General features: G+C 49.6%; 1 protein-coding gene across 6 annotated transcripts in view; it reads right to left on the reverse strand.

Moving 5' to 3' along the window:
* EPB41L1 (erythrocyte membrane protein band 4.1 like 1) overlaps positions 1-22,090 on the reverse strand; it is a 122,324-nt gene that overhangs the window by 22,744 nt on the left and 77,490 nt on the right. For 5 of the 6 annotated variants that reach the window (XM_045528666.1, XM_045528665.1, XM_045528664.1 and 2 more), the window contains exons 8-14: positions 20,824-21,042; positions 18,397-18,484; positions 17,675-17,827; positions 16,488-16,585; positions 16,067-16,242; positions 12,885-13,033; positions 9,268-9,450 (exon numbers count right to left, since the gene is read on the reverse strand). In XM_045528666.1, the coding sequence (XP_045384622.1) occupies positions 9,268-9,450; positions 12,885-13,033; positions 16,067-16,242; positions 16,488-16,585; positions 17,675-17,827; positions 18,397-18,484; positions 20,824-21,042 (1,066 nt within the window). The remainder of the gene's footprint in view (positions 1-9,267; positions 9,451-12,884; positions 13,034-16,066; positions 16,243-16,487; positions 16,586-17,674; positions 17,828-18,396; positions 18,485-20,823; positions 21,043-22,090) is intronic. The other variant, XM_045528663.1, reaches the window with a different exon arrangement.

Genomic DNA, 22,090 nt, shown 5'->3' on the forward strand with positions numbered 1-22,090 from the left:
AGCTGGTGAAGCGTGTCTCTCCCCTGATCGCATCTCCGGATTTGTTCTGGATTAGAGAAGATAGTTAGTCTTAAGGAGGCAGAAAGAAACGTGGCACTGGGACTGAGAGGGAACCAGAAGTGAAGGATAGAAAACTCTGGACTGTCAGCTTCCCCAAGGCAGGAGAACCAGGGACGGGAAAGGATGAAGAAAGATCGTTGGACAAGCCAAGCAAGACAGGTAGGAACCCAGCAGGTAGGAGCAGCAAGGCAAAGCACATGTGTAACTTGCTGGTGGTGGTGCCACCTTCTCCACGGGAAATGTGTGACCCTCTGGGCACCAGGTCACACCAAAAGCTGAGGGTCTTTGTGGCCAAGCTAACATGGGCCAAGCAGATGAACCCATCATTCAGCCTGAACTACACCCAGGCCCGTTTGGGGAAAAGTACTCATAGGAATGGGTAAGCAGCCTCTGATTGCAGTAATGATGAGGGGCGACTGAAACATGCTTCTAAGAACTACGTAGCATGCGGCCAGCCCCCACGGGTAGCAGGCAGCAGTGGGGGTGGGGGCTCACATGGCCAGTTACCCCAGTAGCTTCCTCCAGCGTGGTTTCACAGCCTGAATCAGGGGACATGAGCTCTAGTTCTGTGCGTCCTTCCTGGTGGGATGCAGTGGAACTGCCCTCCCCGAAGTGTTTGGTAGCCAGAGGCATCATTGGGGAATGTGTAGCTTTGGGGCTGGTAAAGTCCCCCGGGGGCTGGAGTTGGACGAAGCCCAGGTCTAAAAGCTTATTTCGCTGTTGCTCTACTTGTCCCGTGGGGGCCTCTGAAGACACCTCATTTAGAAGGACTCTTGTTTCACCCTGACTCGCTCGGTGAGTTTCAGCTCCATGGGTCTCAAATATCCGGATTTTATTGGCCACTGAGGTCTTGCTAATATCTTCCAGGGAGCCTTCTTGGCCACCAGCCTGGAAAGAGGTCATCTCCTTTTGCTTCCCTGAAGTGAACACCAGCCCCAGGGGTATGGCCGCCTCAGCATCTTCAAGGACAACTCTGGGCTTTCTGCTGGTGATGGGAGGTGCCCTACGCTCACCTCCTGTATCAGAGGGCACAACCAACCCTACTTGGTCCTTGGGCTCCAGGCTGTCTTTAGGAGGATGGATATGTTTGAGGAATACAGAGGACTGTTCTGCAAAGGGATCCTTGAGCTCCAAAGGCTTCCTTGACCCATGAGAGGCTAGGCTTGGAGAAGCTTCCTCCAGAGCTTCCAAAGCCTCTAAGTGACCAGGGGAGGCTGGCAGGGGGATGATCACCTCCATGTGAAGAAATGCTGAGGCCTCACGATCCTCCATCTCAGGTCTTCCTGTCTGGGTGTGACTGGCTCCCCTCTCTTTGGACAGGAAGTTGCCTCTGTCCAATTTGGCTGGCTTCCTGACATTCGGAGGGATGGCCCATGGAAGGGCGCATACCTGGGTGTCTGGACACACACCCCCTCTTCCATGAGGTGAGTGGTTCTTCAATCCTGCTGGGGGACTTTTCTCAGCCTTTCCTGGCAAATCTCCACTCACAAGGCCCTCTTCCTCTTTAGCTGCACTGGCTGTTGGGTGGGTAAACTCTCCTTTCATCTCCCATTGGGTTTCTTCCCATTCCTCAGTAAATGTCTGCCCTGGAGAGTGTCCCTTTAGGTCATCTGGTCTTCCATGGTTCTTGAGCAGCTCTGCCCCTTCCTCTGAGGAAGCTGTGTGGGCTTCATCCTTGTTCCTGCTGGAATCTGCACCAGACCTCCCCAGGTCTGAGGAATTCAGCTCCAGTCTGGTCTCACCTCCAGAAGGAGCATCCAGGTGCTCTTCTCTCTCCTCCAGGGACAGAGGGAGAGCATGGTCTTCTGAGTTCTCCCCATAGTTTAAATAGAAGCTCCTCTCTGCAAAGGAGGTATCGGTTTCATCACTAGAGTCAGCTCTGGCTTCCGCGTGGGCTGGATCCAATAGAAATGACTGCAGTCCTCCCTTGTCTGAGGCTGGAGAGGAGATGTCTACCTCTGCTGGCCTGGTTCCTGGGGCAGTGGGTCTCCCACAGGTCTGGAGCTCCTCCAGCCCCTTCCTCAGCTCTGTCCGGCCCTCCAGCTGACTGTCTGAGATGCAGCGGTTCCTGATGGTGGCCTTTTTGGTGTCCACCCTGAGCTCAGACCCTTCTAGGAGCTTTTCTGCCAACGTGCAGCCTGCAGCTGGGGCAGCCCCTCCTGGGCCTTCCTTGACCCAGGGGCCTTCCTCCCACACTGACTCAAAGTCTTCAGGACTTGCGATCATTCTCCCTCGCTGCTGTGTGTTTGCTCTTCTGGTTCCCACCATTTCTTCTGTGGCTACTTCAACTTTGAATTTGTCCACCAGAACATCTACCTTGGAGAGTCTGCCATCAGCAAGGATACCAGCAAGGCCTGCCTCACTTTCTTCCTGCTGCGTGGTAGCCACTCTTAGGAGACAGAGTTCTTCTGGCCTAGTGTACTTTCTTTCTATAAATACCCAATGCTCTGAACCCTGTGTTTCAATTGGAGCAAGAAGAGTTAACATGAAATATCAGGCACCAGAAGAGTGAGTCACTTTTTCCAGGGACCAATCTACCACTGAAAGGTTGGACTCTGGGGCGGCACATCCCCAGAACTGACTGGGGAGAGGAAGGCATGACAATGCCAGCCATTCTCATCAAGGCTAGTCTCCCCAGAGGCTCTCCTCAACCACTGCCCCAAACTCAATAAAATGGGATGGGGTCTTATGCCCTGCCCATATTAACTATGGGGAAATGGAGATCCATGGATGGGCCAGGACTCTCCCTCTTCCTCTTTTAATGATATATTAATAACTGCCACTGTCAGAGGGGATAGTAGCTGCATCACATGCCATCTTTGAATGTTAGAGCCAAAAGAACTCTTAACACATTATCCAGTCTAATCTCCTCATTATGTAAATGGGGAAACTGAGGCCTAGAGAAGGTCAGTGACTCGCCCAAGGTCACAGTTAGTTGACCGTAGAGATAAGAAAAGAATGCCTGATTTTTGAGGCCTGAGATCTTTTTGCTGACTTATTTCATGCCTTGGAACATGGGTGCCAACTGTGATCAAGTTGAAGGGAAGCATGGAGTTCCATAGGCCACAGCCTGAAATCTGACCTTCTGATCTTTCTACAAGAGCTTCTGGGAAGAAAACAGACTAGTAGCAAAGATATCAAATGGGTAGGTTAGTGCCAGTCACCAAAATGGCTTAAACAGCTTGAACATTGTGGAGTTCAGTCCAAAAGAAACAAATTATCAAGGTCCATCCCTTGATAGAAAAAGAGTAGAAAAGGACTGACCAGGACACAGCCAGGAAGGGAAAGATCTAAGGATCCAGGCATCATCATGAGTCAAAGGCACCAGAGTGCCGCATGGTCAAACTGTCAATGAAACGGCCCTCTAGCTCCCCCGAGAGTTCTCCAGCAATGCATGGGAGGGTGTGACAGACTTCCAGAGTCATTAAAAAAGCAGGAAGGTCATTGGGTTTTTAATCTTCTTGTAACCACAGAATATTTTCTTCCCACAAAATGTTAATGGAAGTATAGTATGGGTCACAAATACAGAGCTTCCTGGTGCAGCTGGGTGTGTGGGCTGCCCTCGTGGGAAATCCCTGCTCTGACTAGAGCCCTCATGATACAAATATGGAAATCGAGGCCTAGAGAAGGCAAGCACCTTGGCCAATACAGTGAGCTGTTGGCAAAGGCAGCCTAGAATGCAGTCTCCAACTCCAAGTTCTGGGAAGTGTGCCCTTTCCACTCTACCCTGACCACCTCTACATAAGATATGCTCAAAACTGCTCCTGGCAACAGGAGGGGGAAGGTTTATATGACCTTGGGCTCCTTTTCAGGTTATGACGTGGTGAGGAATCTGTCAATCCCAACCTGCTGGGAGGAATCTACCAGAACTCCTCAGATATGAAGAATTTTGAAGGACCAAGAGAGCACTGTAAACCCTCTTTTCCCCCATGCCACTCAGCAAAATCTCCTTGATTGTCAGGGAGGGAATCAGACCTCACTAAGAGAATCTTGCCAACGGGAAAGAGATCCAAGGAATGGGAAGGTCCAGGCAAAGTCTGGAGTGGGTTTCCGAGCTTTTACTTCAGGTTGTTGGACCATCCCAGAGTGAAGTGCTTCCAGAGCCTCCTGAAGCCAGGTCTCTTTTCTCATCTCCTTGGCAAGCAGGTTTCTTTAGCTGCTTCAATTTCAGCTTGTACTGACATCATCAGCATAGCAATAATGGCCAAAGCTGGTCAATGAGGCCCCTCTAGAACATTCCTGCCCCAATTCTAACTAGAAACCAGGCTAGATAAGCAAGAGTGACTGGGGTGGGAGCTGGCACAGAATGAAAAGAAAGATTCTACAGGAAGAAAAAGAGAAACATGTAGTGAGTGATGTTTAGTTACTATGTGCCAGGCAATGCAGCCCTTTGGCTAAATTACTAAATTTAATCCAAATGGCAACCTGTGAAGCAGGTATTGTTATCTGTATTTCAGAAGGGGAAATTGAGGCTCCCAGAGGTGGGAGGACTTGCATAAGACCACAGAGTGAGCTGTGGGGAAAGAAGGAGTTCTGTTCCTAACAACTAAAATGTAGGTATACAGGATACTGAAATGGAAAAGGAGACTGAACAAAAAAGAGAGAAAATCCCCCCAGACACCAAAGCACTGGTGGAGTCACACCTGGCCCTGGGGATTGGTCTGAAAGTCGGTCTGACATGATTCAACAGAGGAGATAATGTTAGAGTAGCCCCAGATTGTTGCAGTCCTGCAACCCTTCTTTCCCCAGAGCCAGGGGACCTTCAGTGCCTTGCTCAGAGTGCCCCCTGCCGTCAGTGGGGGGCACTGCAGCAAGGGAAGCTGTGCAACAGAAGTGGGGAGAAATAGAGCCAGTGGCTCCCACACAAGCCACAGATGAGAAGAAACTCTGGAACCAGGCAGTACTGCTGACTCCAGGCTATTCAGGCCCCACTTGGAGCTCTGGGCCACATTTTGGGCCCCATCCTTTACAAGAAGAGGGGATTTAGGGTGAAGAGCCATCTAGAAAGCATGTCCTGGGAGAAACTACAAAGAGTGGGGATGTTCAAGGGGAAGGGAGGTATTTAGCTCTCTGGCCTGGAGGAGGATGCAGAGCGGATCCACAGGGCAGAACGAGGCCCACAGATGATTTAGAAGGCTGGTTTTAATTCAACATGAAAACCTCCTAATAATTGACTGAGGACAAAATGGGCTGCCATCAAAGACAGTGAAAGCCCTGTCATAGAAGAGGCTAGATGGACAGTTTGCAGGGATAATGGTGAAGGGTGCATGCTGGGAACTCTGCTCCCAGTACGAGTACCTGTCCTTGGTTCTAGAAGCATCTCTGTGCTCCAGGGCATCACTATGTCCCTAACCTTGGGATGCTGTTGACTCCTGTCTGACTTTCCCCAGGAGAGAGGGGAAAGTTTTGTTTTACATTAAGGAAAAACTCATGGAGTAGAAGTGTGATTTATGTTTTACCACTTATGTAGCTCACTCATGTCTTTCTCAAAGTTCTAGCATATTTGCAGCAGCTACAAAGTTTTCTCTGAGAACTGAAAAGGGTATATGCCCTCACACACAATGCCAACAGAGGAAAGTCGGGTATCAGGGAGAAGTTTTGCCCAGATGATTGATCAGTACCTTCCAACTCTGACAGTCTGTGAAATCCCAGCAGGAAGGTGGGCGCAGGTGCCTGCGCCTGGATCCCATGTCCAGCATCCACAGGACATTCCAAGAGCCCCCAACCTGCTGCTATCCTGGACATAGATGCATAGATGCTTTCCTCATTCAGAATGTCTGCCTGACCAATATCTCTATAACCCCAAGGATACTCCTTAGAGAAAGATGTCTACTTTTGCCTGCCTGGAGACCCTGATAGACCCAAGCTCCAGGGGTGTTTAGAGAGGAAGGAGGTAGGGGATGGATGGAATGCTATGTCCTAACTAGCCACCGCTGGACCTTATCCAGGCTTCTGAAGAGAGACAAGGCAGAAGGCATTTGGGTACCATCACCCCGATCCCAGGCTTAGAAGTCAGAGCCTGCCTCTAGGGTCACCTGCCTCACTAGGGCCTGAGAAACAGAGATCATTTCTGCCTCCCCTTCAAAGCCAGAGGTGATTTGGGCTGTCCTGTCTTCCCAGAATGGCTGCAGTCCTGTCCCTCCTGAGAATAACGGATGAGGGAGGGGCTGGCCCTTTATGGATCCCTGGGATGTGGACGTTTGCTTGTCACAGCATGAGAACAGCATGGGCTACCCACTGCTCCCATCTGCATGGCAGAATATGGTCCATTCCCCTCTCCCCACAGAAAGGGTTTTCTTAAGACCACAGAGCATGGCTCTTGGAGGCCCTCGGAGGAAGGGACAGGGGAAGGTGAAGACAGTAACCTCAGGAGACGCTGCGAGGCTTTTCTGAGTGAACACTTCCAAGCCTGCGGCTGCTCCAGGCTCAGGTACCAAGTCCTGCTGAGAGGTGTCCTGGGTCCTCTGGGACTGCAGGGGAGGCCCAGGGCCAGAGGAGAGGTAAAGAGGGAGGAAGGGAAGGAGAGACAGAGACAGGAGGAGGGGGAGAGAGAGAAAGCAGGAGAAATACACACACACACAGAGTCTGTAAATAGCCCAGCTTCATAAGTCCCATATCTGAGGATTTGTGGATTAGGTCAGGAAGGAGCCTCTCTGTGGGGTGAGATAGAGTGGGACTGCCCTTCTGAGCCATTTAAGGGAGGGAGGCCCATGGTCAGCTGCCAGCCAGTATTGTGCCTTCGGGCCCTTCCCCATTTGGGAGTCTTTGGAGCCATATCACTCAGACTACAATTCCAAGTCTTCCCTGGATGTCTTTGGCTTAGGCTATGGTTCCATCCTGCAGTTTGGGTCATAGCTCCTTTTAAAAAGTAATCTTCAAAACTAAAACCTGGGTGTGGCAAATGGGAACAGTTAAAGTTTCTACTGTTTTCCCCTTGGCCCAGATAGGGCCCAGCAATATAAAAGGAAGCTCCTAGGAATTCTGGCCAATGCAGGACGGCTGCAGGAGAGTCCCCAGCACACTCACGTTTGGACCAGGGATTCTAGTCACCATCAGCAATAGCCCTGTGACTGCCCAGTGCTTTCCAGTTGACAAAGTGCTTTTATGCTCATTATTTCATTCCACCTTTCCAACAACCCTATGGAGTGGCAATTTTGGTCCCCCTTTAGATGGACTAAGCAGTGAGGCTCAGAAAGGTCCCAGCCAATCTTGTCTATAGCACCTCCCCATTTCCTAATCTTCAAGGGCCCCCTAAATGCCAAGGGGACCTGTAAGCCAGTTGTAGACGGTCCATCACTCCAATGTGAGCTCCTGGACCATAATCCTTTCCAGCAGTGGACTACATTCCTTGGGGCCGAGGGGCTGGGGCGGGTGGAACAGACTCCACCTTTTAGTGAGACCCATCTTCTAGCAACTCCAGCTATCTCCAGCAGGTGGGGCACACCCCAAGCCGGGCTGCTCTGAGACACTCCGGAGCTCTGGATGCCGGCTCACCAAGGCTCACCCTTCCCCTCTCTTAGGGAGTCTGACTCTTTTGGTAGCCTCTGCATCCCACCTCACTCACAGCCAGGCAAGACCTAGCCCACGTGAGGACTGATTAGAGGCCACGCTGGAGGGCTGGAGGTGGGGATGGGAGGGGCATTGTTCACTGGATCACTAGACCACCACCAGAGGTCCAGTCCAGGGTCTTCATTGTGCCATAGGTGACCACATAAGTCCTTAGTATTCGCAGAGGTTTGCCCTTCTCCCATGGCACCAGCCTTACAGGCCCCCAAAGCATTCCCTGGTTTTGTGATTCACCAGCCAGGGAGCTACCACAATAGTTGTCCCTGAGCTTATGCCTCACTAGGCAAAGCCCTCTGTTATCTGGCGGGCTCAGGCCATGGGTAGTTCTGATTCAATCAAATGCTCTGCTAATTAGATCATGGCTACATCACCAATTTTCAAAGCATTAGAGGACAGCACACACACAATTGACTCTATACCTGGTCTTTACATGATTTGGTCTTGCTCCTAGGCAGCTGTGATTTAATGGCAAATACAATAGCCTAGGACACAAGAAAATTGGGTTCTGGCTCCTCTTCTATCAGCTATGACACTGAACAAGTCCACCCTCTTTCTGGGTCCCATTGCCCCTATCTATAAAATGAAGGTTCCAAGCAGGTTCCAAGAGTCCTTCCAACTTTTAAAGGAGATTTTGGCTCAAAGTCAACCTCCTGTGTGGAAAAGTCTGAGGACTTTTAAAATGAAACAATAAGTAACTCACATTGAGCACTGAGGTCTCTCGTTCCCCAACTTGTGTTATCTCATTTGATCTTCACAACATCCCTACGAAGTGGGTGCTTTTATTATCTCTACCTGAGGAGACTCAGAGAGCTTAAGTAACAGGCCCAGAGTCATCCAGCTAGCAGGCAGCAGAGCCAGAATTCAAACCCAGGCAGTGTCAGTCTAGACCACAATTGAGATTGAGACCAGTAAGCAATAGCTCTAGAGAGAAAACACCTAAGTATAAACTGGGGTAAATACTGCCAAGATTTAGCAAGGACTAAAAATAATTGCTTGGGAGTATAAATACAGCAATTCTCCAAATCCTATCTTCATCTCTTTTTCAATTGAGAAAATACCCCGTGCTTTCCACTCTGAAAGGCAGGTCACGTGGGATCCTTTTCTGAAGCCTCAGAAGCAGGTCTGATATGTGTGGAGGACCCGCTCCCCTCTAGTGGGCCCTGAGGACCCTTCCAGGAGGGACACCCCCAATCTGTGTTTTCACAATATGCACAAAAGGGCTACCAGATTCTCAAAGTTTAGTACACATGAGAATCGCCTGGGGCACTTGTTAAAATGCAGATCCCAGAGCTCTAACTCCAAATATCTGATTCAGTTATTGAATGTGGGGGGCCTGGAACCTGCATTTCTAAAAAGCATCCCTTCCCCATTATACTCTGGTTGATGGAAGGGGAGTACACCAAGCTACTATGAGTCTTGAGTTTTACATGTTTCAAGGTGGCCCCTGTGACCCAGGATTCCAAGATTTAGTGAATTTGTCTCCCTCAGCCTAATCCGTCACCCTGTCTATCCCCATCGGCCCCCAAGCAGCAATGGGGGGAAGGGTATTGGTGTGGAGGATGAGTGTGAGTCAGTATGCAGCAACCACCCCAATACCTCTTTTCCCAAGGCCCTTATTGAAGGGTTCAGGGTGAGACCTACCTCATTGGCTTTCTCAGGGGTGCCCTTGGGGGATGGGGAGGCGGGTGAGGAGGGCAGCCTGCGCTCCCGCTCCCAGTCTCGATCCCGGTGGATCAGTTTGCTGTTAGGTTCTTTCAGGGTTCTCTTGAGCTCATTGATGCTGGCCTGGTGCTTCAGCAAGACGTCCTCTGGCTTGTCTAAGAACTAAGGATGGATGGAGAGGACAGCGGTGTTAGGGAAACAGCTCTGAATGGGGGGTACAGGGTGCAAGGATGATGGCAACAATGTCACCACCCTCCACCAGCAACGTCCCTGTCTCAGTCTCCCAGCAGCCCCACGAGCCAGTCAGGCTGAAGATGATCAGCTCCAACAGGCGCACATACTGAGGCACAGAGCACTTAAGATTAAAAGAGGAGACTTCTAGTCAAGCCATCTTCTCCCCTGCCTGGCACCCCGGACTCTGAACACCCAACTCCACCCAAATCCCGCAGGTCTGGGAGAGTTCGTGGTGCTGCGAGCCCAGTCTTAGTGATGGAGGTGACTTCCCTCTGGTTACAACCAAGGCATAGCAGGCAGCATCTGCCAGAATGAGAACTCACTAACCCTGTTCACTGGGCTGCTCTGGCTCACTTGCTGGCCTTGTGGATTCTTCCTGGACCCTGGTACCTGCCTTCTGGCTGAGATAAGGACCTCCAATCTAGGCCCCTCCTAACCTAACATGCACAACTGCTCAGGCTCTGTGAAGGCCTAGAGTACAGATCCTCCTCAAGCCCAGGGATATCCAGAAAAAATGGGCCATGCTCCCACACTAGGGAAAGGGGCCAGGAAAAGCTTGTGTCCAGCCTTCTCTGCTGTGAGCCACCAGCTTCCCCAACCACCCTGGATCTTCCAGATACCTTTTGGGTATTGACTCACCAACAGCAGACAGGGTGAGATACAGCCAGATAGAGAAACTAGGACGCTGTGGGGTGTTCAGGAAGATTAGGAGAATTAGAGACTAAGAAGAGAGGTAAGCCCCAAGGCTGGGCACAAGAATTGAGCCAGGAATAGCTGGAGTCATAGGTGTCCCCCCCGCCATTAAACCCCTAAGTCTGAGCTCTAGCCACTGCGGCATGACAGAGTAATCTTCCTAGCTGAAGTGCGGATGAGCCTTTGTACAGGAGCTGGCAGTGATTTGCCAAAGCTCTTTATCTGCCTGCATCTGGGGCAGAGTGGATAGGCTAGCAGCCCAAGGACCCTTATTTGCAAGGCTGTTTGAGGATTCACGTTAATTCAATTTAGGAGAAGAAATGGACAATCTCAGCTTATTAAAGTCACATGAGGTGATTCTGGAAGAACCACTGGAAGGTAAGCTTACCCTTGGACAACATTACGATCTTCTGCTGGGCTCATCTCCGCTATCCAAGGATCCACTGTGGTTGGCTCCTGAGCTACCTCAGGAAGGAAGCCGATACCACTGGGGCTCCTGCTTTCCCTCCAGACACCTGTCTGTACCTCAGGCATCCCACCCCAAGCTGACCTGCCCTTGGACAATGTCTGTCTCTGTCTGAGAAGTCAAACCTGATGGAGTTTGCACAGGGAGTAAGTTTGGGCTGCAATGGGTAGTGAGGCCCAACTTGAGATGTGGCTTGTCATCTTCCATCCCAAACCTGTCTCTCTGGCTCTGCGGGAATGTCGTGCTCCTGAAGCCTACAGGGAGCAGTGGGGCCCTGAGATCCTTGAAGGTTAAGGGCCTTGGAGAAACCTAGTCTGGATGCCTTGCTGTGCAGATGGGGGACTGGAGCCTGAGGAGACTTTCCCAAGATCTACAAAGAGCCAGTGGCAGAACTCGGGTTGAAACCTAGATCTCAGGACTCTAAGGCCAGGCTCTTCTTACGTCCTGGCCTCTGGTCCTTTCTCTCAGCAGCCCAAGGACCCAAGGATAAACCTACTTCTCTTGCAGTTAAGGTTCAAATGAAGAGTTGGAGACTAGGTGAGACGGAAGGAGAAGTGCTTAACATAGGAGGACTAAGTTGAAGGAAGCAACAAATGGGAAGAGGAAGAGGAAAAGGAGGAGAGGTTCTTGGCAGAGCTGGAGCAGCAGCAGACCCCACCCGGGAGAAGGTAGAACTGAAGTCTGGGCAGATGTGCTCTGAGGCTCCTCCCTCCCCACCCCAAGTCCCCCCTCCCACATTTGGTTGCCAATAGATACAAGATGAAGCTTTGGGTGAGGACACAGGGAACACAGATGAGATGGACCAAACAGTGGTGTGCGGCAGGAGATGAGTCTAAGGAAGGGATAGGGTGGGAGGCGGGCAGAATGAGCTAAATGAAAGCACAGAATGGCCTGGAAGGGCTGGTGGACACAGGCGGGGTGGTCAGCAGGTGAGCAGCAGGCATGGAGGACCAGGTGGTCTGGAGAGGTGGAGCATGAAGCTGGGAGGAGAGTGGGAGAGGTGAGGGGGGATGAGAGATGGCTGGTTTGGGGGAGAGTCTGAGCAGGAAGCTGGAGAGATGACTTTAACAAGGCTGCAGGAGAGCAAGGGTGACTGGGGAGGGGGATGGCCAGGAAGCAAAGATGAAGCTGAGATGGTGCCAGGATGCGCACTTGGGATGGTGACAAATGAGCTGGGGATATGAATGGCTAGGTAGAGAGGGACAGGTCCCATGCAGTACCTCCTGCTTGTGTCTCGGCGTGGTTTCCTGCTCCGGCTAGCGGGAGGTGGTAGGAGGGAAAGGATCCAGCAGGGTCAGTAGAGCAAATGGAATAGAGATACCTCAATGGGCTTGGTCCAGCAAGGAGCCCAGAGCACTCACACTTGACCAAGCAGTGGAGGCCAGGGAAGCTGGGTGGGCCACCAGTAAGGCAGTGAGGTAGTCAGAAGAAGGTGCGGGGCATGAAGCAGGGAGCTGTCCCAAGAAGGCAAAGAAGGGGACTAGAGGCAAAGTGGGCAGGGCCACACTCGGCAGATGGGACATGTGAATGGGGTTTTACGCTTCTCGCTGTCAGTGGGTGTGTGTTCAGGGGCCTGTATTCACAAGTTGGAACTGCATGACAGACAAAAACCCGCTTAACAACTGTGCCAAGAGGAAGCTCTCCCTGGCGTGTGTGTGTGTGCTGTTTGCACGTCTGTGTGCAGGAATGTAAGGGTGAAGGGGTATATATATCAGTCAGTGAGGCTGAGGTTGTGCATTCCTGCCTGAATGTGTACACACAGGTACTAGAAGTGTACACATACACCTGAGTAGGGCATGGGGCAGGAGACACACTTGTACCTCACACTTGTGAGGGCCCTTGATGACACCTTCCTCTGGAAAGGAAGGGCATGGTGCAGATCTAGATCACAGTCAAAGGGGCAAATCAGGAGTGGGCAGGAGGAGGCCCGAGTCCCCCAGGGGACAGAGGGCCCCTGTGGAAAGGCAGGGCAGAAGGAGGGGAAGAGTACAGGGCAGGCAGTGTGCCTACCACCCATCCCCACCCCCACCCCAGGGATGTCCAGGTATTGAGCATGACCCAGGGAAAGGCCCTGTCCGTGATGCCCTCCATAGCAGGGGTGCTTGGCCACAGCTAGGGGCAGGTGAAGGCCAAGGCTGAGGCTAGACCTCGGATCAGCCTCCCGATCCCCAGGGCAGAGGGTCTGAGAAAACCAGGGTCCTACCTTCAGCTCCTTGATCTTGGTGGGGGTCCTGACCTCTCCTTCCTCGGCCTCTGACCGCCGTCCCCCAGACTCGCCATCCTCCTCTCGCTTGTCACCATCAGCCCCTGCATCGTGGTTCTCGCTGACCGAGGCTGGGCGGGAGAACTCTGCTGAAGTAGGCAGAGACAGCGGGCGACCACGTGAGACATCTCCCCTACACAGACGAGGAGCCAGCCCAGCCACTGCCCAACCATGCCTGGAGTGGAGCCGACTTTTCTATACCCCACGGGCGCCCAGAGGAGTGAGGTAGCCTTCCCCAGGTCACATCGCTGGTAAGCAACAGAGCTGCCTCTCAGTCTGGGGCCCCCTCCTGGTTTCTATAGCACTAGAGCCTGGGTTCAAATCTCAAATCCATCTCTTCTTGCTGTGTGACCTTGGGTAAGTTACATAATCTCTCTGGGCCTTGTTTTCCTCATCTATAAGCAGTGCCTACTTCAGAAAGCTGAGGTGAGGACAAATAGCTAATGAGTGTAAGTATTTAGAAAAATATTTAGAAGAGTGGCTGGCACAGAGTATGCCTTCAATCAATGTTGGCCCATAAATGTTGCTGTTTTTGTTATGGTGGTTGTGGCAGAATACTCACTTGATCACTATTTAGCAACACACAGATATTATGAGATTGGCTTTTACTAGTGGAAGCCAAAGTTGTAACATTTACAAATGATTTACCTTCCTTATAAATTAGGGAAAATTCAAGGGGATCCCTACAATAACATCTTTCTTACCCACAGGCATTCTAAAACACTTTTCTTTCTTTGTTTTTTAGAGAGATAGAGTTTCGCTCTGTTGCCCAGGCTGGAGTACAGTGGCATCATCATAGCTCACTGCAACCTCAAACTCCTGGGCTCAAGTCATCCTCCTGCCTCAGCCTCCTGAGTAACTGGGACTATAGGCATGCGCCACCATGCCCGGCTAATTTTTCTATTTTTTGTAGAGACAGGGTCTCACTCTCACTCAGGCTGGTCTCAAACTCCTGACCTCAAGCGATCCTTCTGCCTTGGCCTCCCAAAGTGCTAGGATTACAGGTGTGATAAAACACTTTTCTGAATAGGAAAAAAAGGGGTGGAATTATAGACTGTGCACACCAGGCACTGGACATAACCTGACTATGCCCATGGACTGTGTCTTGGTGGAAAATAGGCTGGAAGACACTGAATTAAAATAACCAGAGCACAGATTATCCTTGGAGTTGGCCTAGATTTTAAAAAGAGAGTAATTATCCTTTCTATTCATATATATTCACTGTGCAAAGTACTCATTTATGCACATATTTCATTTGATTTGCATAATACTCTGTGTTGGTGGCTAGAATGAGAATTATAACCCCCATTTCACAGAGGATAAATTGGGACCTCAAGAGGGAAAAGGTCTCACTGGGAACCTTTTGGTGAGTCAGGACAAGGACCTAGACCTCTTGGCTTTGAGTCTAGGTTTGTGTTCCTCCCCTAATGAGCTTCACCAGCTCTGAGCTAACCTCTGCTCCCTGCCAAAATCTGGCCTTCATTTGGTTCCTGGCATAGAAATGGAAGCTACAAAAGAGGGCCAGAAGACAGTACAGATCCTCCTTTCCCTTTGCATAAACCTTCAGTTCTTAGCCCTAAGTCTATCCAAGGAGAAGAAGCTTCCTCTGCCTCAAATAGACCCCTGCAGAACTATATATCCCTCCAACATAGACAGAAATCCTGAGACAGGTCTCACTTTCATACCCTAGAAAAAGCGTCAGACTCTCTTGAGCATCTGGCAAACTCCTAAGTATCCTTCAAAACCCTGCCCAGGTGCTGCCCTTTCCACAAAGCGCTTTCTGCTCCTCCCAGATAGAATGAATTCCTCCCTCCTCAAGGCTGCTCTGGATTCTGTACATGCTTCTCCCATTGCTTAAACCACATTAAATGCTTCAAAACCTACTATTCTATCAGCTTCTCAAAGGAAAAGGCCGTTATTTACTCACTCTAAATATTATACTTGGATAAATACTATACCTAACACAAGGCTTGGCACACATATAACACTCAGAAAATATATGTTGAGTGGAACTAACTTGCCTGGAGGCCTGCCCCACTATATTCTGGGAGTATTCATTGTTCTCCCACCCAAGTCCCTACTTCCCACCTTTAAGCTACCCTCTACAAATCTAAAAGCAATAATGATGGGTACCATTTATGAAGGTCCTATTATATGCCATGAATAGTTTTGTGTGTTTTTTAGGCATTATTAATTCTCCCTATAACACAACAAAGCAGTAGTATTTTGCATAAGAGGAAACGGGCTCAGGAGAGTTCAATAAGTTGCTCAAGGTCACCCATCCATTCTTTCAGATATTTATGGACCACTTCTTGTGTTCATGGAGCAGCTGGTGAGTGTCAGGGTCAAGATTTGAACTCAGACCTGCCTAACTCTGAATGCCCCCACTGCCCCATGTGGCTTCTGAACATCACCTGCACACTCTAGTGTGTACATCCTGGGGAGACACTTGGGCCCTGGGGGTGCTGACTTAGTAGGTCTGGGGCAGGGCCTGGCAATCTTCATGTTTAACAATCTCACAGGTGATTCTGATGCAGACATGGTCTCTGGACCACACTTTGAGAAGCCCTGGTCTGCTTGATACAGGACAATGTCCAGCTAGTTCTCGCTGATGTTAAGGGCACCCATCAGTACAACAGAAATGGGGGCAGTGGAAAGCACCATATGGATAGCTTGTCAATCAGCCCAGAGCTCAGTGGAACAAAAAGAATGAACAGGAACGCTTCAGCCTCCAGGCAGATAAAGTATTACCAGCTCCGCAATGTAGTCACAAGCACCATTCTCCTGGTATAATGATAATATGTGGATTGCTAAACTTCTTGGGGGGGGGCTGCAGAAAACCATATGGTTGAACCTGGGACCCCAAAGGCCATGATTTGGGGAAGTTGTGGGAATCCAGAGAGTGGCAGTGTCACATCCCAAGTGGAAGTGAGCTGTAGGTTGGGGCTAAACCAACCAAGAGCTGCCCAGGTATAGCAGTGGTCTCCAGCTACCATGCCTGGTGCAAATGAACTTGGGATGTGTCTACCACCTTCACTGCTCATTCTGCAGAAACTGGCATGCCCACTCCCTCACTTCCCTCTAAAGACCACTCTTCCCCCCACCTCCAACTTGGGCCATACCTCCGTCAAGGCTGCGGGACATGGTGTACCGTTTGCTGGAGGAGCGCTCAAAGAAGGGTGCAGGCCGGTCGATGAGGGCACTGGCCTGGCGGGTCTGTGCCTGGGTCCTCCCACTATACCGGAACTTAGAGCCCATCACCAGGAAGCCCTTGGGCGGAGGCTCAGGGGACACCAGCCTGCAGCAGAGGGAAGAAGGTGAGGAGGGGATATCAGACCTGCATTGCAGGCCCAAGGTTAGACTACAGCTGGCCTTTCATCCCACTGCCCCACCAAATACAACAACTCAAAGTGGTCCAAGAAGCGAGAGCCATGGGGAAAGGTGGGGTGGCTTCCTTAGAGTCCCCGCTAACTCCTCCCATTGCTCCCCTGCATACACACAGCCTCTGCCTCATCCCCGTCATCTCATCCAGGGCAGGCTCACCGGAAGAACGTGTGATGCTCGATGCAGACCTTCCATAGTCTCTTGGCTGACCGGTGGTTTGGGAGCTTAAAGCCAATTGTGCTCTCAAACTGCTCATACTGGAAAACCAAGAACGACAGCTTAGAGGCGGGGCCTGGGCCCACTCTCACCACTGGCCTATCCTTTCTGAACCTCTTCTCAGGCATGTGTGACTTCGGCCTGTTCATTCATTGACGCGATAAGGTTGACAGAGCCCTTTTCCTGCACCAGGTCCAGTGTTAAACACTAGAGATACCAACCGTGGAGACCAAGACAGAAGATTCTGGTGTGGGGGAGGTCTCAGATAATAAATGAGCAAATAAGAAGCACACGGGCCATTAACAGCTTGACTTATTCAAGGATCTCAAAGGTGGCCAGAAGGGCTGGAGCATCGTGGATGTGGGGAAATGTGGCAAGAGATAGTGAGGAGAGGTAGGTGGCCATGGAAGGAGTTTGGACTTTAGCCCAAAAACTAAAGAGTTTTTGAAAGGTTTAAGCAAAAAGTGTGAGTGGGGTGGGGGAGTGGATTTGACATTATCTGATTTAAGGGACTTTTAAGATCTCTTTAGCAGCTATGAGAAAAATGGCCTGAAGAGACAATGGAGGCAGGGAGACCAGTGAGAGGGACCCTGTAGAGAGAAGTGAGAAATGGTGGCTGTTGGGGGCTGGTGCAGTGGAGAGGAAGAGAAGCACATGGGTTTGCATTGATTATAGAGGTAGAACTGAATGAAATTGCTAATGGGTGAGATGGGGAGATTGAAGGAAAAAAGAGGTGTGGATGTATACATGTTTGTCTGTGCATGTGTCGCTGCGTGTGTGGTCATGTGTCTATGTGTGTCTTAGCATGTATAAATATTTGAGGACTACATGTAAGCAAATACATGTACTATATACAGACTATATTCATTTTTCTACGAAACCTGTATATATGTAACTAACTTCTGTTTAGGCTCTTGTGTGTGTGTGTGTGTGTGTGTGTGTGTGTGTTTGCATGCACACACCTAAGGTGCGAAGTCTACGTAAAAAGCCACAGAAGAGGGATCTCTTCCCACCCAGAACCCCAGCACCCCTATCTATGTATCCTGGGTAGAAAACAACCCACACCCAGCTGCCAGGGTCCACTCTGTTCTAGCCAATGCAGTGAGGAGGGGCTCCCAAGACAGGCTCACCTCCCCTGGCCGGATCTTGATATAGAAGTTACTCCTCTTGTAGGAGATCTTGAGAATCTTGGGCCAGGCAAAGCGGTTGATTCTCAGCCGGTCCCGGTAGATGAGCAGGCCATTGGCACAGACACCTAACATGATGTCGATGCCCTCAGAGTCCTGCACGAGAAGGGGGCATGAATGGGAAGCATGGGGTCCACACTGGGGGCAGCCTGCCACCCATCCCCGAAACCTTTCCCTGAGTTCTGCTTGTAATAAGCTCTAAGGAACAGAATTAGAACCTCCATGCTAGAGTACCACTGACCGATCTCTCACATAGTCATTCAGTCATTCACTTAGCTTTTTATTCACCAACTCACTTGTTCAATCACACGTTCTGTCTGTCACTCAATCGTTCATTCACCCAGCAAACATTTAGTGGTACATACTCGATGCCAGGCCATGTGCTATCTGCTAGGGATACAGAAATACACTAAGGTCTGTGTCTTTTCCTCATCATGCTCCCAAGCTAGTAGTGGCACAAACAGGTTCATAAAGAAATATAATATAAAGAGAAAATGATAAAGATCATGGGGAAAAAAAGGTTATGGAACTATGAGAAATGAGAATAGAAAAGGTTTCAAATTGGAGGTAACACAGCATCTGGCACATCCAGCCCTCCAGAAGGCCTGACAGTTCATCAGGGGACACCACCCAGAGGCGAAGGGAACCCTGGGACCTGGTGGTACCTTGGCATGGTGCAGATCTACTCCGTACATGGAAAGCTTCTTGGCGTTCTCAAGGAAGTGGATTTCTGCTTCTCCTGGGGTCATGCCCCTGAGGGAAAGAAAGTGATCAGAGGTGGCCCTGGTGGTCTGAGTCCTGCTGGCTCAAGGTGACCCCCATCAGAAGCCGTCATCTTAGGAGGCAAATGTGCTGGAGTGGGCACATGGCTGAGCCTCACCCAAGTCTTTCCCCTCTGCCCTCAGGGCAGGATGGTGCACCCCCAGGCCCCCAGCTTCCATCCACCCAACCCCCACCTCTGCCAAAGCTTAAGTCCAGTCTCATTTCCTCCAAGAAGCATGCAGGGGCTGAGCTAGGAGTCAGGATTTCTGTCTGATTCTGCTGCTGAGTTAAGTGTGAGTTATAAATTCTGCTTCTCCATCAATGTGAAACCATTGTAGAAGACATTGTTCATTATAATCACCCAGGGGCTCCTAAATTATTACCCACGTAAGATATTTCTCTCAAAATTTAGTATCAGAAGCCACTTAATCTCTCCTGGGGAACAGGTGCACATTCTCCTTCTGAAAAGAAGAGTTATGTAATTAATCAAGTTCCTTCTTTGCTTCAGCTGCCAGGAAACCTGGAAGACATTTTATACTTAGTTACATTGGGTACTATGTGCTGGTTACTGTTCCAAGCACTTTACATGTATTAACTTACTGAATCCTCGTAACAACTCTATAAGGTAGGTATTATTATTACTCTCATTTGACAGATGAGAAAACTGGCACAGACAGGTTGAATAACTTGCCCAAGGGCATAGTACTATTAAGTAGAAGAGTCATGATTTTAATCCAGACAATGTGGCTTCAGAGTTTGTGCTCCTAACCACTTAACTACAGCTGTCTTTTATATCCTCTGGGCCTCAGTTTCCTTTGCCCTGTCTACCTCTGGGCTGCTGTGTGGGAGACCTGGACCCTAGATGTCAATGTGCTTTAGGTCCAAACAGATGCAGAGCTAGCCATTGGTATTTCTCCCATTCATATGGATCTTAACATCTCTCTCTCAATTATTTTGACTCTTGAAAATCCTAAGACATCTTGCTATCTAGGACAGGGATGACAAACAGATGTCAGAGAGTTCACCACTCCCTATTGCTATGCCAGGTGGACACTGCTAACCAGTTGTAGGGTACCAGTATCCTGCCCAACACAATACCATAGCAGTCATTACTAACCAAGCAGAGTTGGTGTGTGAGTCTCTAAGAGACAGCATTTGCCACCCTTGACCTAGCATTCATCACACCACAGCAAGGTCTTCCCCACGATTCCTCCACATCTGGTCCTAGCCCTCCTCTCCAGATGCAGTCCATAGGACGCAACTGTCATCATTCCCTCCATCCTCAGTAGTAACGGGATATTACCATACTCCTTCCCATAGGCACAGCACATTATAGTTTATAATGCACTTTCACATAATTCATCACATTGAGTTCCTATAACAACCCTGGACTTGGAGCCCAAAGTACTTCCAGCTTAAAACCACCCTAGGGATCATTTAGCTCTAGGGGTTCCTCTCCAGGGGAACCCACACAGCAGGCAATGGCAAAGGTGGGCATTTGGGTTGTTACAATGACTGAGAAGGTGTTATGGGCATTCACAGCATGGGGCCCAGGGATGCCAAACATCCTGCACAATGAATTCTCCTGCCCCAAATACCAACAGTTGAGAAAAACTGCCAATCTAAGTCCGTGCATATACAGGTGAAAATGGGCTCAGACAGGTTAAATAATCAGCTTCAATCACCCATCTAGTTAATTATCTTCCAATTCCTAGAATAAGGTGCTTTCTACTGCACAATCAATTATTCAACCCTTCAATCCACAGGTAGCAACACTAATAGCCAACATGTGTTGTGTCTTTAACACATGTCATTTAGTCCTCCCTACAAGGTCAGTTTAATAGCAACCACTTTGAACAGAGGAGGAAACCAAAGCATAGAGAAGTGAAATGACCTGCTCAAAATGCCCTGGTTAGAAACTGCCAGAGTCAGAATATGAACCCAAGCAGACTAGCTTTCGAGTCCAAACTTTTGAACTCTAAACAAGATCTAGCCATCAGGACACTTACCCAGAGACACAGAGTAGTGACTATTATCTCCAGCTGGCAGATAAAGAAACTGATTCTCAGAGGCCAAGGACAGGTAATTATCACACCCAAATAGGAGCTTAAGAAACTGGGGCCCCAAGACGTCACTTAAGGTTACACAGCTAGCCACTATCATTCCTATTTGCAGAGACGATTTGCTCTGAGACACATCTCAAGTTAGGGGCAGAGCCAGGTGGGGTATGTATAGCATGGCATCCAGGGACCCAGCACATTCAGGCCTGCCAGGGAGGCTCCAGCCAACCGGCCAGAGTCAAGGAAGGCCCTGGGCGGCGGCCCTCTCACCTGTATGTCTTGTGTAGCTCCATGATCCTCTCCTCCAGCTCCCGGGTCTGGTTAGGGGCAAAGCGGAGCTCGCTGACATAGTTGCCGACATGCTCCTCAGCGTCATAGTCGCCTAGCTCAGCCTGCACGGCGTAGGAGCCCAGCAGGGCATGCGTGACAAAGGAGCAGGGCAGCCGGCCCGTGATGATGTCTGCCCGCAGCTGCAGGCACAGGTAGTATCTGGAGATGGGGGAGAGCGGGTGTGGGCATGGGCCCCACTCCTCCCTGGACGCCCCGAGCACAGCTGGTCCATCGGAACCACATGAATCAACACATAACTCGGTAGAAAAGTGTCCGCAGACACTGGCATTTCACATGTGGACAATTTCAGTGGGTTCTACGAGATGGTTTTATAACATTTCATGTGACATTTTTTGTTCATTTCTAAATTCGAGAGGTTTTTTTTCCTACTATGAGGGCATTTTCAATCTTGAACTCATTTCCAAGCTAATGAAGACCACTTTGCTGGTTTAACAACTAAAAAAAGTCATATAGTTTTAATTATAGAATATTCTGTATACATATTGTGGAAAAAACACAAACTTCAGAGGTGACTCAAAATTTCTTCTGGGTGCCCATTCTCATTCCTAATCCCCTCCTCCAGAGGTCACCACAGTTATCATGTAACGTTCTAGACACTTCTCCCTGGACATAGGGAAATGCATGTGCTTTTGATGTATGGGTGTTTTTAACATGTACATTGTACCAAATACTACATCTGATTCTGCAGCTCCCTCTTTCATACCAGACTCCATGCCTTAGAGCCCTTCCCATGTCAGCACATGCAACTCTGCCCCATTCATTTTAACTTCCACGTTGTATTCCACAGCCCAGATGAACCTGCTCGCCAAAGCTTTCCCAAAACTTTCTTTGCCTTTGGCACTAAGTGAATTGTCTAAAACCAAATTGGCTTAAAGAAACATTTCCAACCACCAGGCCATGATATTTTATAACTTTTATGAATACTTGGATGACTTTACAATTTTAGAACCATTTAAAACCATTTTTTATTGCTTTTTTTTGTATATTAAAAAATGTTTCAGCTTGTTTTCAGCCAGTGATGCTCCCTGTGCATTTTTGTTATGTTCCACCATTTTTTTTTCAATTGCCTATTTCTTTTCCTTTTAAGTGGCTTTTACTTAGTACAATTTTTACTGCTCTGTGACATTATTTCTTGGTCAGCAGTGAAGCCCTGGCAAAAAGTACATGTAGCCTCAGTGTGTGCTCA

This window comes from Lemur catta, chromosome 17, assembly GCF_020740605.2.
Source record: "Lemur catta isolate mLemCat1 chromosome 17, mLemCat1.pri, whole genome shotgun sequence".
Classification (NCBI taxonomy): Eukaryota; Metazoa; Chordata; class Mammalia; order Primates; family Lemuridae; genus Lemur; species Lemur catta.